Here is a 14,342-nt window from a genome sequence, read left to right as displayed (position 1 = left end):
CAGTTGACATTATTTGGTGAGTACCACTACACGCTCAAGGGGAATCTAACAATGAATGGTAATCACCATTCAAGTTAAAAGGAAAGTTCTTACACCAAAAGCCCTGTGACTAGAACAAAAACCATAAAAGGTTTAAAGAATGGTGGTGATTACACAGAAGAAAATTTTAGAAATTTCATTTCAACTTTAACCCCTATAATATGGATATCCGCAGGCTACCTAGGACTTATTTTGCTTAACATTCATTGAGACTGGACACGATTTTTAAAAAGACTTTCATTTGTTTTAATAATAAAAGCTAAAGGTATATATAGACCTATCATTTGAGTTATGTCGTTAAATAAACTAATATTTGACTATAAAGCTGCAATACTTTTTGACACATTGTCATCACTTCCAATGCAAAAAGAATTACATTTCATGAATACGTTGCATAAAATCTAATATAAAATAACACAACAAATGTAGTTTTGTTAACAGTAGAAACAAACATTTTCTCCATCCACAATACTGAATTTAACTATACATATTGTATTTGTTTATTGCAAAAAATGCATATATATTTTTTCTTTAAAAATAAACCCTCAAGGCAGTTTACAAAATGAAAACATAGGAGGAAAACATCATTAAAATAAAGTTATGCAATACTATGCATATTCACCCATAAGTAAGTCTAGGACTTTCTTCTGAGCAGGCATGCATAGGATTGTACTGTAAGCAAAACAATAGCATCAAAATAAGGCTAAGCATATAGATATAAATATGATAAACAGACATAGAAGAACACTTTTATTTTAAGAATAAGGATCAGACTCAATATAATAAGGTCAGATTAAAATACTGGTGAAAGCTGTCCAATTTACTTTCAAAGGGTTGTATCCAACAGTGGACTTGCTGTAGCCTAAGCAATCCTTTCTACCAATTGAAACCCTGTATATATTCCATACTGTTCAGAGGGTCCTCCAACTCTCAGGAGAAGCTCTTGGTAGGCATGAACGGCTGCACTGGATAAGGTGGATTTGACATTACACAGGGAAAAGGAAAATAAGAGCAGACACGACAGGGGTGTAGCCTACTGGGCAACTGTCCTATCTGTTAGTCTGCCTCTGTCCCTGCCCACCACTGGCATGTGAGCTCTGGGAGACTGCTTATGAGAGACTGTAGCTCTTTGGCAGAATTTCAATCCACTCCCAGAAATCTTACTCAGAATTATATTCAAGAAATTTGAATGTTAGTTTGAAAAGTTTTTGTTTTAGCTCTGTATTTTTTCATGCAAACATGTTCAGGATTTTTGGATGGGAATCAGTCTAGAAATGATTTTTATAAATAAATAACTCATTTAAGTAAGTCAAAGAAAAGTAACCCAGGTGATTTATATAACCAGCAATATATGCGTTGTAGCATTAAAATCTATGGTAGCAATGCAATGCTTTGCAGAGTTCACTGACACTGATGAGAGAAGGGGTCTTGTTCCAATACAGAAGAATGGCTTCTAATTTTAGTTCTTGCTGGCTGCCTGTAATGATGTCTTACATGGGAATTATTTGTTGATCCCCAGTTACAAAACTATGCAAATTGTAGTGAACGATAACTCAGTTTAATTTATCAGTGTCTGGTGGATTTTTTCTTTTTTTGCAGTAAAAGGGATAACATCATAAAGTTCTCATATTGTCCATTTTTAATTAGATGGAGGATAATATACAATGTGAGAAGAGCTGTAAGCAGTAATGACTACTTGGATTACAATATAATAAGCTTGTCTTCTTTTGTAGAGGTCTCAGTGTCCATACGTAAATTTCCACAGGCAATTATATGACAGAGTTAAAGGACTAGAACAAAATTATTTATGAATAAATAAAATTAAGAAAAGACGGTGGCGCTTTTATTTGTTCCTGAGTAAATGTTTGAATTACTGTTATTTTTAGAATTCTGTATAACAACTACATAAGTATTGCACTATAGGTTGATTTTACTTGTCACTGTTCGTAGCAATAATGCATTTTCAAATGCATTTCCGTTATCAACATGTTCACTTGGTTTAGATCTAAAGAATGCCATGTGTCACCAGCTATAATGACAGGAAATAGAGCCCCAGTATGTATAATACTGCCATTTCTCAAATGTATGATGCATATGACAATATTGGTTTCTTGATTGTACTACAATCTGTCCCCCTCAAAAAGGCAATATTTATTATTAGCAGTCATCAGGAATTGAGTACCTATAATTGCCACAAGTATAGATGGTAGGAGAGCCAAAGCAAGATGATGCCTCAATCGTATACTTAGTTCTTCACTGCTACTATTTAATTCAGCTGCTGTTTAGTTCAGCAGATAAAAGGTAGCTGGCTGAGAAAGTCAAATATATGGTTTACTCATGTTGTCAGGACCAGATTTTACTGATTTTCAAAAGGATCCAGAATCCTGATTAAACAGCACTGTATTTGAAGTCCATGAAATATATCTGTTTGCCAAGAAATATATTGCATGTTGTATGGTTGATGAACTAGCATCCACAGGAGAGATAAATAAAACAGTACAGACACTTGCAAGTCAGGCTTCACTGTCGGACACAAGGTAGATCAACTCTAGCAGTAAGCTTGTTCCTCAAGTAGAAGAAAAGCAATGGAGACAAAAAGTACTATCTGAATTGAAGGTGTTATGAAAATTCCAGAAGTTGAAACAGATGGCCAAGACTTCCTAGGCTGAAAGCTACCTTTGATGAGCAAGGGCTGTTATTCACAACAGCCACCAATGTGGAGAAGCTGATGGAAGCTCCCTTCTGGGTTATGGATGCAACATTCACAACATTCCCCACATTCTTCTGGTAAATGTATTCTATCCATGCACCTGTTGGAAACAGCAGAAAATTCCAGAGTATTGCCATGTGTATATTCCTTATTGCGCACTGATTCAGTCATGTTAAACCTGAGTCTTGAATTTGATTGTGATTTTTTCCCCTAAATGAAAGACGTTGAATGGAGTCTATAAGTGCAGTTTATTTCTCAGTTTCACGCAGGTACTAATCATTGCAACATGCTACAATTTCCTTAATGGGTTTATATACTTTTGCCCTTCAAGGGAAGAAATAATTTGTAGTCACCCATTTAAGAGCTGATCAGCATTTAGGTCATTATATGAAATCTAATCCTGAAGGAAAGCTGTTTTGTTGCTTTGGCTTTCTGTCCATCTGTAGACATAGCAGCTAATTTTAATGATTTCAAAGTAGAAATATCACTTGGTATGTACTGAAAATTGCCTGATAATTATCATTACATACAGGTACAATAAGTAAATTCTAAAGGACATGAGACATAATTTAAGAAATGGTAGCAATATGAGACATGATTAATCACTGCTTTATGCTGGTGTTTTCATGCAACATTTTGGTTGGTTATAGAAAGAGGTGACACAGGGCATTGTACATACCAAACCCAATACTACTTCTTCTGTTCTTGAAAGAGCCGGCATTGGTGCGCCTGTAATTGTAGGAAGGTAAAAAAGGAAAATAATGAAGAAAAAATGATACTTTAAATGTGTTTTTATTGCTAAAAAAAAGTAAAGAAGCATCAGTAATCATACAGAACAGAAAAAATAAAGGGAACTCCATAAGGATATTAAAAACTTCACTGAAATATGATGTCACTGTCAAAAACTGCTCTGGAGATTCCAACCGTACGGAACAGAAAGGGGTGTAGGAAGCTGCAGGGAGACAATATAGCCTCCTTCCCTGTTCCATTGACTAAGGCCTCCATTATTGGAACAACATCAGCTGGATTCTACCCTTTATGTTTATTATTATTAATTTATTAGATTTATATACCACCTTTCATCAAAAGATCTCAAGGCGGCTCACAAGATAAAAATGCAAGATGTTTCCACTGGTGTTTCCAAAGCAGCTCAGTATAATCTAATGCTCCAGTTTTCATTAATCTGTGCAATTAGACCATTTTGAACAAGCTGCAAATGTTTAAAATATAGAGGCCTGAGATTGGGAGGAAATTATAGGAAACTAAATTTCTGGAACAAAAGGGTGTGGAAATGAAGATGACAAAGCAGAATTCTGTAAGAATTACTATAAGAGTTCTACAACCAATTAAAAGTGCAAACACAATATTTCTACATATTCTTTATGGAGCTAGAAAAATGAAAACGCATCTACAGGTTTCTATAAGGCGATCAGAAGACATATTTGTGATATAACTAGAACCAAGAATGTTCTGCATATTAGGCTCCTTTGGGAGAAAGTGCAAGATAAAATGTAATTAATCAGTTAATTAATAATAATAATAATAGGATGATACCCTTAATTTTTCATACTCAGAGTCAAATAACTTAATTTTAAATGCTCTGAATATGACTTGGATATATCAGTCATAATAACCAACAATGTCTTAAAAAGGTCAGTTTTACTGATCATGTTATTACACTTGCAAGAATCATAAGCACACATGGCCTTATCATCAGTTTTAACAAGCTATCAAGACGTAAAATAAGTATATTTCTCATATTTCATGTATTATCAGTGCATTTGTACTGCCAACCATCCCAACTATATTTACAAATGCACAATTATTATTGGGGGGGGGGTGCAAAAAAGGGGTTCTTGGCGAATTACTGATGTTGCAGTATCATTTAGTCACTGATTAGTAAGTTCATGCTGCAGTAGCACTTGCAGACATGAATTAAAACTGCCATTTTTAATAAACTAAAGCAGTATTTGCCGTCACAATACAGTCAAAATTCACTTAAGATGATGTACTAAGACTGATGCTGAATTTAAGGGAAAACAGCACCTGCAGTTAAAAACATATACCACCCCACTTCTTTTCAGTTATCCAGCAGATCACATTTCATATTCAAGCTTTCAGCATGTATGTGCATATGCTTTTTACCAGAATAACATGCATTATTGATTATGCCATCATTGTATTTAATGACTTGACTAGTAGCCATATGTGATAAAGAATTCCATGCAATCAAATGTGTGGAATTGCATGACAGTGAGTATGTGGCTTGGCAGAGTGGAGAAACCAATTTCTCCACCAGCCTGATTGATATAAACCAATTTTCTTTTATTAGTCTGTTAAGAGAGTATTGTCTGCTGTTTCCATGCTTGCTGTGGAAGAAATGACTTCAAAGGACTATTAGCAGGCTAGTAATTTTGGGGGGCTTCTTTATAGAGTGAAATTCTGCCCCCCATTTAGTTCTCATTCTCCCCTGTTTAATTCTATCCCTTCTACTGAAGTTCCTGTTTAGTAATTACAATAGTGTCACCAGCAGAAATAAACAGAACCTATAAAAATTGCAACAAACACAAACATACTTCACATTTAATTCCAAGAAAATAAGAGGATAGGACTTGCACCATAGTAATAGGTTAGCACATTACAGAATGACCAGATATTTTACAGCCTATCCTCTGTGAGGTTCAATGGGGTGGAGGGAAAGGAATATAGATTGCTTGTATAATACAATGCGGTACATTAGAGTCAAGTGTTATATATTAAGGTCTACTGTACACTGTTAATTTTCCCATATTTGACAGGTTAGTCATAACCTTACAATTATTTACACAGTACACAGAACTGCAAACCTATTGAAACTGACCATGAAATACCTTGCCAGGTCATTTAACTGAGTACCCTGATAATATATTAAAGTACTTATTGGTCCTCTCTCAATAAAAATGCCCTAGCTCCTTTAATCTCAACTGTAAAAAATAAATAAAACAAAAACAAAAAAACTTAATTGGACATTATTTGAACTCATCTCTGTGGTTGGGTGGTGGATTTTTTTAAAGGAAAAAGGAAAAAAGAAAGAGAGCTCTCCCCACCCCATAGGCTGACCTGGTCAGCCCCTGCTACTCTGATGTCTTTTCAAAATAAGTTGAAAACAACCGCTTTGCAAATCTTTTTCTAGATCAAGAGTAGTCATTTCCTTCAGGATTTCTTTATTTCTATGACTCTACTTTGGATCATAATCTTTGCATCACCATCAGATAGTCTACAAGAAACAGGATGAGAACATGTATTGAAAAACTTATTACAGTAAAGTTCAAGGACAGAGTCAACAAAAGCCAGAAAGGCAGAAGCAAAGAAAGCCCAGTTCCAAATAACACCATTTTATACCCAGTAAAATACTCATGAGAGTAGGTTTAATAGGCACAACCAACTCAGTTGAGATTATCACAAAGAACAGCTCCAAACAGAAAAAACAACATCTTCAAAATAAGCACCATCCTTGGAAGTGCATAGCTTCAACCATCTTCTCAAAGTATACTAGCACATACAAGATAAACTTTGCCAGTTTCTATTAAGAATAACAATTTATGAGAGGAGACATATCCACAGTGGTGTATGGGACTTTCGACTTTGCAGATAATAGCAGTGAAATCTGACACCATCTTGTACTGCTGTATTGTGTATCACAAGCCTTAAATGTTGCTAGTAAATGTCATGTATGGAGACTGCCTTGCAACCAGAGGAAACACTGTATGTGAAATCTTAATATTTCTAGTCTTTTGCTATGGAGAAGTTACATCACTAAGGGCATGGTCATCCTCCTCACACAGCTTGACATCTCATGTTTCTAGTTCTGGGATATAAGCCAAATCAGGAATATACATAAATTTCCCAAAGGACATCTATCTTATTTGTGGAACATATTTATCTGCACACAAGGCAAGGGTGTCATATAAAATTTGCTATAATTCAAAGAGGTCACCATTAGAAGAATTCTAGTGGAAGATTCAAGACATTAAGAGAACTAAAAAAAAGTATACTAGTACACACATATAATCATTTTTTTTAGTATTTACCTCTTACTTTATTATCTTAATGCTCCCAAAGAGTGTTATGGTATAAAGCAAGCAATGTTCAATAAGCTCATAAAACTACATTAAAAACACCAACAAACAGGTCCAACAAAATAATTAACAATAACTAAAGCAGTGGGGGGGGGGAAGAATTCAGAGCCGCAAGGAATTGGTTGGTAGCAAGTAAGGGAATATGTGCTGGGACTAGGGTTAATGGAGAATTGTACAGAAATATGAAGACTGGGACTTGCCATGAGAAGTCATTCTCAAGACCACCTCTTACTCATTTCCAGCAGTTATATAATTTCATATTTCGAATATAATCTTTATAGATACATCTTAATAGTTAGGTAGGTTATGACCCTTTCTTTCCATATTCTCTTGCATTCCCAACAAGATGCATCAAAACAATATCATATTACATATAGCCCCAAATCTGAAGTCAATGTATAGTCACATAACTAGATAGTTCTTTCTCATAATAATATGTTCAAATTATCCACAAAATACTCAATGTGCACAAGTCCTACAGATTTTGACGAGAGCACTTCACCCTGCAGTTTGTCTTCAGGATTATACCTAGATAAAGCAAATTAAGGGAGCATTTTTAAAGGGGAGATACTGACATTCTAAATTATAGGGGAAATGTAGAGAAATGTCCTATCAAATTTCAGCAGGGAATTTTTAAGAGATTAACAAAGCATTCTTATCCATGCTTATTCAGAAGCAAATCTTACTGAATTCAATGGCACTTACTCCCTGTAAGTGGATATAGGACTGCATTCTTCAAAAATGTTCCCTTATTTTGGATTGTCTGATCTCTGTCCAGAAAACAAGTTTCAAGGAAGACCATTTCCCTTGAAGTCTGTGGAATTGCTGTGGTTAAGTATTTTGTCTTTATTTTCCTCTCCGCTGGAAAACTGCAATTCCCACACTATCGTATAAATATATTGGAAACAAAAGTGCCAAACTCAAAGTGACATTGGTATTTACACCTTTCCTCCATCCCCATTCCCCCCCCCCAGTAATAAAGAGATATATTTAGCCTTTATTCAACATAATCCTGATTCTTAAAAAAATTATAATCAAGGGAGACTGTTTTACCTTGTCACCTTCAGAGAATGTGATTCCATCGATTGCTCTTTTCCAAGTAATTTCAGGGACAGGTTCTCCTTCTGCCTCACATATGAGGGTAGCTTGGCCATTTTCAAAGGTAGTTTCATTTTTAAGTTGTATTATTTGAGGCTGTACTGTTAGAAATATAATTTATATTATTCATTCTTGATTTGAATAAATATGAACAATGCTATTTGTTTAGCTAGAAGATGTATAAGCTACCCTTCGTTGGTACCAATACCAATGAAGATACAACACAAAATAAATTAATAAAAGACAATAATAAAAGAAAGCATCAGGAAACAAAACAGCAACTCAACAACTAAGCAGAGGAAAGGACTAAAACACTAACTAAAAAGGATGAGTGGGTATGCCTTCACTTAGCACTATGTTAGTGTTGGGGGGTGACATTCCACAAGAAGGCTGCAGCCATGGAGAAGGCTCTATCATGCATAATTTCAAGTCTGTCCTAGCAGTGGAACGCAAGGAAGAGTACTTGACAATTAGAAAACATTTTTTGGTTCTGAACACACATAAATATTTAGCAGGACACACAGAGAGAAAGGGCATTATTGGAAGTGCATCAGTGCCCCAGGGAATGGGAGCAGGGCGTTCCTCTTATAGATTGCGCTGAAATTTGCTATTAACTGGTTTCTGTAGATAACTATGCCAAACTTGTTATACTCAAATGTATTACCAACTGAGCGCTACTTCCCCTGGAACTTTGGTAACCTATGATAAATGAAATTCTGCACATGTGTGGTCAGGCTTTCATCACAGCAGGCATCCAAAGCTAGCAGATTTTAGGTGTACATGCAGACATTGTTTAGTGTTGAACTCATACAGGTGATGAAAACATTAACTGCTGTGAAACCAAGTGAATTTATGAAATAGGCTTGTAACTTACAAAAGGAAAGACTTTAACATAGTCAACTAAACTAATCAGATTTATTCATTTGGCAACCATTACAAATTTGAAAATACAAGAAATACATGTCGTTGACAACAGAGAATCTTGTAGAATAGTAATACATTAAATCAGAGGTGAGGAAACCTGGATGTGTCTTCTTTCCAAATCTAAAGTTTAGCAAGAATTCAAGTCCCCTTGTAGCACTAATCAGAACATACTTTTTGTAAGACTGTGAATAAATGTAAACAAGAAAAGAAAAGAAAAAATAGCAGCCATTGAATAAATTAAACTGGAAATTGTTGGTTTTGGTATGTATATTTTGCTAAAAGAATGAAAGTTGTATTTCAAATTTAGAAAAAAAAAGTTGCAGTGAACCCTTATCACTTTTAAAAAGCGGTCTTCTTCAATGCTTCAGTTGGCTGCCACAGGATTTTCATAGTGCTGTTTCTGCTTACTAAGGAAAAGGGGAGAGGGGTGTTTTTCAATATAAAGATGGGGGCGGGAATTTCCTACTCCTTTGAAACATTTCCCTCACCATGTTAAAAAATGCTAAAGGTATTTAGAGCTTTCTACTAGTTTCAAATCAGAGTGCTTGGCTACAATAAAGCAGGAAAAGGGGTAATGTCTGTGGGTGTTCCTGCATTTTTGCCAACCTGACAGGCAACAGGCTACTCAAATTCAGCATTAGAAATAATGGTAGGTTATAGCATCACTGTCCCTCCCCTAGGTTATCCTAATGAATCCTTGGGTATTTGGGCTGGGGGAAGAATCACAATATGCAAGATACTATAATCCCTAGCCCCTGAGATATGTTGCTTTATGGAAAATCTAAGTTTCCTTTAAAACTCCTCAGAGTTCAGAAGTTTGCTTATTCTTTTTTTACCTTAGGTGAAATTTCTGGCAACTTGAACGTATGCCATACACCAGGCATAGGCAAACTTGGCCCTCCAGATTTTTTGGGACTACAACTCCCATCATCCTCAGCTAACAGGACCAGTGGTCAGGGATGATGGGAGCTGTAGTCCCAAAACATCTGGAGGGCCGAGTTTGCCTATACCTGTCATATATCCCTGCACAGGACCTCCAAATTTGTCTGAAATCTGTATGTGAAATTCAGTGGCAACTTTAACAATACAACAGGAATCAGAACATGTACTCTAATTTTGAACAGAGTTCAAAGGTAGATATAGCAAGCAATACTTACCAAAAACTTGAAGAAATGTCTGATTTGTCATCTTTCCTGCTTTATTTCTTGCTTCACAGATGTAAGGTCCAGCATCAATATTTTTGATATCTCTAATGGTCAGTTCTGTATTGCTTCCCCTTAGTACATATTTTTCATTTTCCTCAATGCGTTTTCCTTTCCTGAGAGACGAAAATGATTTATAAGCACAAAGCATACTTTATCATCTAATCTGAAACAGGCAAGCATTTCAAAACAATATTACTGTTGTTATTTGGGTTGTCTTGGGTGAGATAAAGTGAAGTGACTAACAGATTTAATAAATAAATAATGATAAATAAGTATAAGAATATTTTCACGATCATTTCTAGTACATAGCATACTAGTGTCAATAGTATCACACAGTTTCTTGGTTCACTGGCAAATGTACAGTGCTATTTTTTTAAAAAAAATTGCAAGGCAATTCATTTTAATAGGGTTCACTGAATAATTGAGGACTATGCAAATTAATTACCTGAGGTCAAATTATTTATTAGTTTCAGGTAAATTCAATATAACCTCACACATTCCATCCTTCTCACTGGATGTACAGCTCCAGTCATGAGAGTTTAAATATATTCTCACTGTACTACTGAACTTACTACCCAGAGTCACTTCATCATGATTGACTGACCTGTGGCCAATTTAATCACAAAGTTGAACAACTAACAGAATAGATGTACAGTGGTACCTCGGGTTAAGAACTTAATTCGTTCTGGAGGTCTGTTCTTAACCTGAAACTGTTCTTAATCTGAAGCACCACTTTAGCTAATGGGGCCTCCTGCTGCTGCCACCGTGCCGCCGCTGCACGATTTCTGTTCTCATCCTGAAGCAAAGTTCTTAACCCAAGGTAATATTTCTGGGTTAGTGGAGTCTGTAACCTGAAACGTATTTAACCTGAAGCGTGTGTAACCTGAGGTACCACTGTACTCTCATAAGCTGCATTCAGACAGCACTTTATTTGGTCTTCCTGACCTTTCCATACCTGTTAATTTTCATGTTTTATGGTCACACAAGAACAAATGTCACTGGACATGTCACCACAACCCCACCCGTTACATACGTTTCAGGTTACAGACTCCACTAACCCAGAGGTTTTATGGCATAAAAGCAACTTCTAGAAATCCACTGGAATCTAGCAGAAGTTTAGCATTCATTTACGTGTTAATTGTTTCGAGAAATATTAATGGGAGAACACAGGTGGGGTTGTGGTGACATGTCTAGTGACATTTGTTCTTGTGTTACACCATGGCCACTGGTGTGAATGAAATATGAATGCATTTTGAAAGCTTCGGTTAGCTGTTTCTCTCCTACTGGACTCAATATACCAAATGCAAAAGAGGTTACAATATAAGCAAAAGGGAAGTTACTGTACATTGCTGTAGTGTAGGAGGAAGAGAAAACCTGTAATATTAGCAAAAATCCTGCTTCATTGTTGCAAATTATAGCCTGCTCACACCATGCAGAATATGTCTTTTCTTCAAGGATATGGGAAGAAAAAAGAAAACTGAAAAACCAAGCAAAAAATAACCCCCCACAGCTAAATACTGGATATTTTCATCTCTAAAAGAAAACTTTATACTCCAAAACATGCTATCCACAAACAGGCAGAGAGGGAATTACCCTGAGGCAACAGGAAGTTCTGCTTATGTCAGGAAACATGGATCTTAAAACCAACAGTTGAGGTTGCAAATAATTCTTCAAGAGATTAATAATTTAAGAAAATGAACAATACTAAAAGAAGGCATCCATTTACATTTTTGAAAGATAAGCCTCAGAATTTTTTAAAAGATGTTATCAGGAGACTTATTTTCAATCATTGATAATTGCCATTGAAAATAACGTTTTGATAAAATCTGCTGATTTAGTTGCTTCTACCTATGAAGGAACTTTTCTGTAGAATGATCCGGAAGGTCAGATTTCAAACCCTCCAGTGAGCAGAAGAGATCTCATCCAGCAGTTTATATACAAGTGGACACCATAAAAATAGCATGTGCAAGTCTACTACTGTAATTCTCAACACTGGAAAAAATATTGCTATGAATAATTTCATGCTAGACTGAGTATAGTACTGGAATTGCACCCCTTTCCTTTTAAAATCTGTGAATCTATGTGCAAACTGCATCAGTTTGCAAACTACAGCTTTTATAATATTTATTTCAATAGATAAGCAGAATGAAAAAAGTTGGTAAAATAACTTCTCTGAGAGATGACCCCTCATGCTTTTAACATAACGAAATGTTATTTTTATGCAATACCTGAGTCAGATTTTTCATGTTCAAAATTGCAGAAGCGGCTTTGAGAAGGTGTATGCCTCTGCACACACAACTGGAAATACTTGTTTAGACAGAAAAGCTCAGATTTTTGATTGACTTTTCTCTTAAGCACCTCTTTGCTCATTACAATTTAGATATGAGAGAAATATGAGATTTGGGACAGAATCCCAACAAAATGTTTTCTAGAAAAGAAAGTATCTCTCAACAAGAGGTGATTAGTAAATAGAAATAGAGTTTGATCATGGACTGTATTAGTTATAGTCTATGTAGCAATGTTTCTAAACAAATTACCTTATCCACATGTGGGAATACAACTGAACTTGTATTCTAAAAAGGTAAGGTAAAGGACCTCTGGACGGTTAAGTCCAGTTAAAGGCAACTATGGGATAAGGCGGTCATCTTGCTTCAGGCCGAGGGAGCCGGCGTTTGTCCACAGACAGCTTTCTGGGTCATGTGGCCAGCAGGACTAAACTGCTTCTGGCGCAACGAGACACTGTGATGGAAACCAGAGCACACGGAAATGCCATATACCTTCCCACTGCAGCGATACCTATTTATCTACTTGCACTGCTGTGCTTTCAAACTGCTAGGATGGCAAAAGCTTGTATTCTACATCTAATTGGCACTGAAGATTTGCATGCAAAATGATGGAGGCCCAAACCACCTCAATCAAAAAGGGTAAGAGAAACAACCCAGCCACACTTTCAGTGGGCAGAATAGAGAGTTGCACGTGGGGAAAGGCTTGCAGAACTGCTCTAGGCTCCATCCACAGTGCAGCAGATTGAGGTGTGTGTATTGCACCCCTCAGTCCCTGGAGACTCATCTGGATGTACTGCTGGTGGATCATCTGGATGACAAGCTAATAACTGCACTGAATATGAAAGTCTGAACTTTTGCCTCTCACCAGCTTGGCTGAAGCACTATCCACTTTGGCAGTGTAACTCAGATAGAAACAAAGTGAATAATATTTCAGGATCCGTGTCTTTCTTGTATTTACAGCATTCAGACAACGATTCATGTTAATTTTGATGGTTTTAGATAGCACAAAGTCCAATTACATGACATTTCCAATAGGAATAAAGTAAAAAAAAAGAACAAAATACCTGCTCAATTAGTGACCCTTTAAAAAGAAATCCCTATGAGCTCAAATGTTTATTTTCACCTCACTATTTAAATGTATATTTGAAATACTCTGCAGCATATATTTGAGCTTACCTATACCAATTGATTTCAGGTTCAGGAGAACCCATGGCTCTGCAGAATAATGTAATTGACTCTCCTCGATCTGCTGTGGCATTAAAGGACTTCTGTAGCAATGTGATAGCTGGAGGAACTGAAGAAAATATGGAAAATGGATGTAAGGTTAGATAACTGAAAGCACACAGATCCCTCTTGTTTCTTAAAGTAACTTTGCTATGACCATTTCATTTTCGAACCATAAATGAGGCCGATGGATAAGTTTTAGTCAAGTAAAATTCAGTTACTTATCTTACTTTCATCAAGAACAGGCATACGCCTATGCAGCCCTCCAGATGTTTTGGGACTACAACTCCCACCATCCCTGACCACTGTCCTGTTAGCTAGGGATGATGGGAGTTGTAGTCCCAAAACATCTGGAGGGCTGAGTTTGCCTATGCCTGATCAAGAATATTAGCAGTTTATAGTTTCAGTTTTAGTCAGTTCAGAGTTAACTACAGTAATTCTGTCAGAAGAAACCATGGATATTTAAACCTTAATTGTTAGGCTCTAAACTGTTAACTCTTAGCATTTTGATGCCATTTTAAAATTAAAAATGTATAGTGATTTTTTGACATAAATGCATGATCGTTTTTAAAGGTTACTGCAGTATAAATGCTGTAAGGAGTTCATTACTGGAAACAGGAAAAATGCCTTAACAATAGGACCTTAGATTTAAATATGTAATTACTTCAAATGAATTGCAACTAATTGCTAACTACATATTCCACACAAATTTGTAAACATCAAAACATATGAAACATAA

At 36.0% G+C, this 14,342-nt stretch overlaps 1 protein-coding gene across 3 annotated transcripts in view; it reads right to left on the bottom strand.

Moving 5' to 3' along the window:
• Nucleotides 1-14,342, bottom strand: part of NCAM2 (neural cell adhesion molecule 2) — a 193,650-nt gene that overhangs the window by 76,497 nt on the left and 102,811 nt on the right. For all 3 annotated transcript variants that reach the window (XM_083439234.1, XM_083439235.1, XM_083439233.1), the window contains exons 6-8: nucleotides 13,556-13,673; nucleotides 10,047-10,207; nucleotides 7,921-8,066 (exon numbers count right to left, since the gene is read on the bottom strand). In XM_083439234.1, coding sequence (XP_083295360.1) covers nucleotides 7,921-8,066; nucleotides 10,047-10,207; nucleotides 13,556-13,673 — 425 coding nt within the window. The remainder of the gene's footprint in view (nucleotides 1-7,920; nucleotides 8,067-10,046; nucleotides 10,208-13,555; nucleotides 13,674-14,342) is intronic.

The sequence above is a fragment of the Podarcis tiliguerta genome (assembly GCF_965153285.1).
Source record: "Podarcis tiliguerta genome assembly, chromosome: 4".
Taxonomy (NCBI): domain Eukaryota; kingdom Metazoa; phylum Chordata; class Lepidosauria; order Squamata; family Lacertidae; genus Podarcis; species Podarcis tiliguerta.
This window is presented reverse-complemented; position numbering and strand designations above follow the sequence as displayed.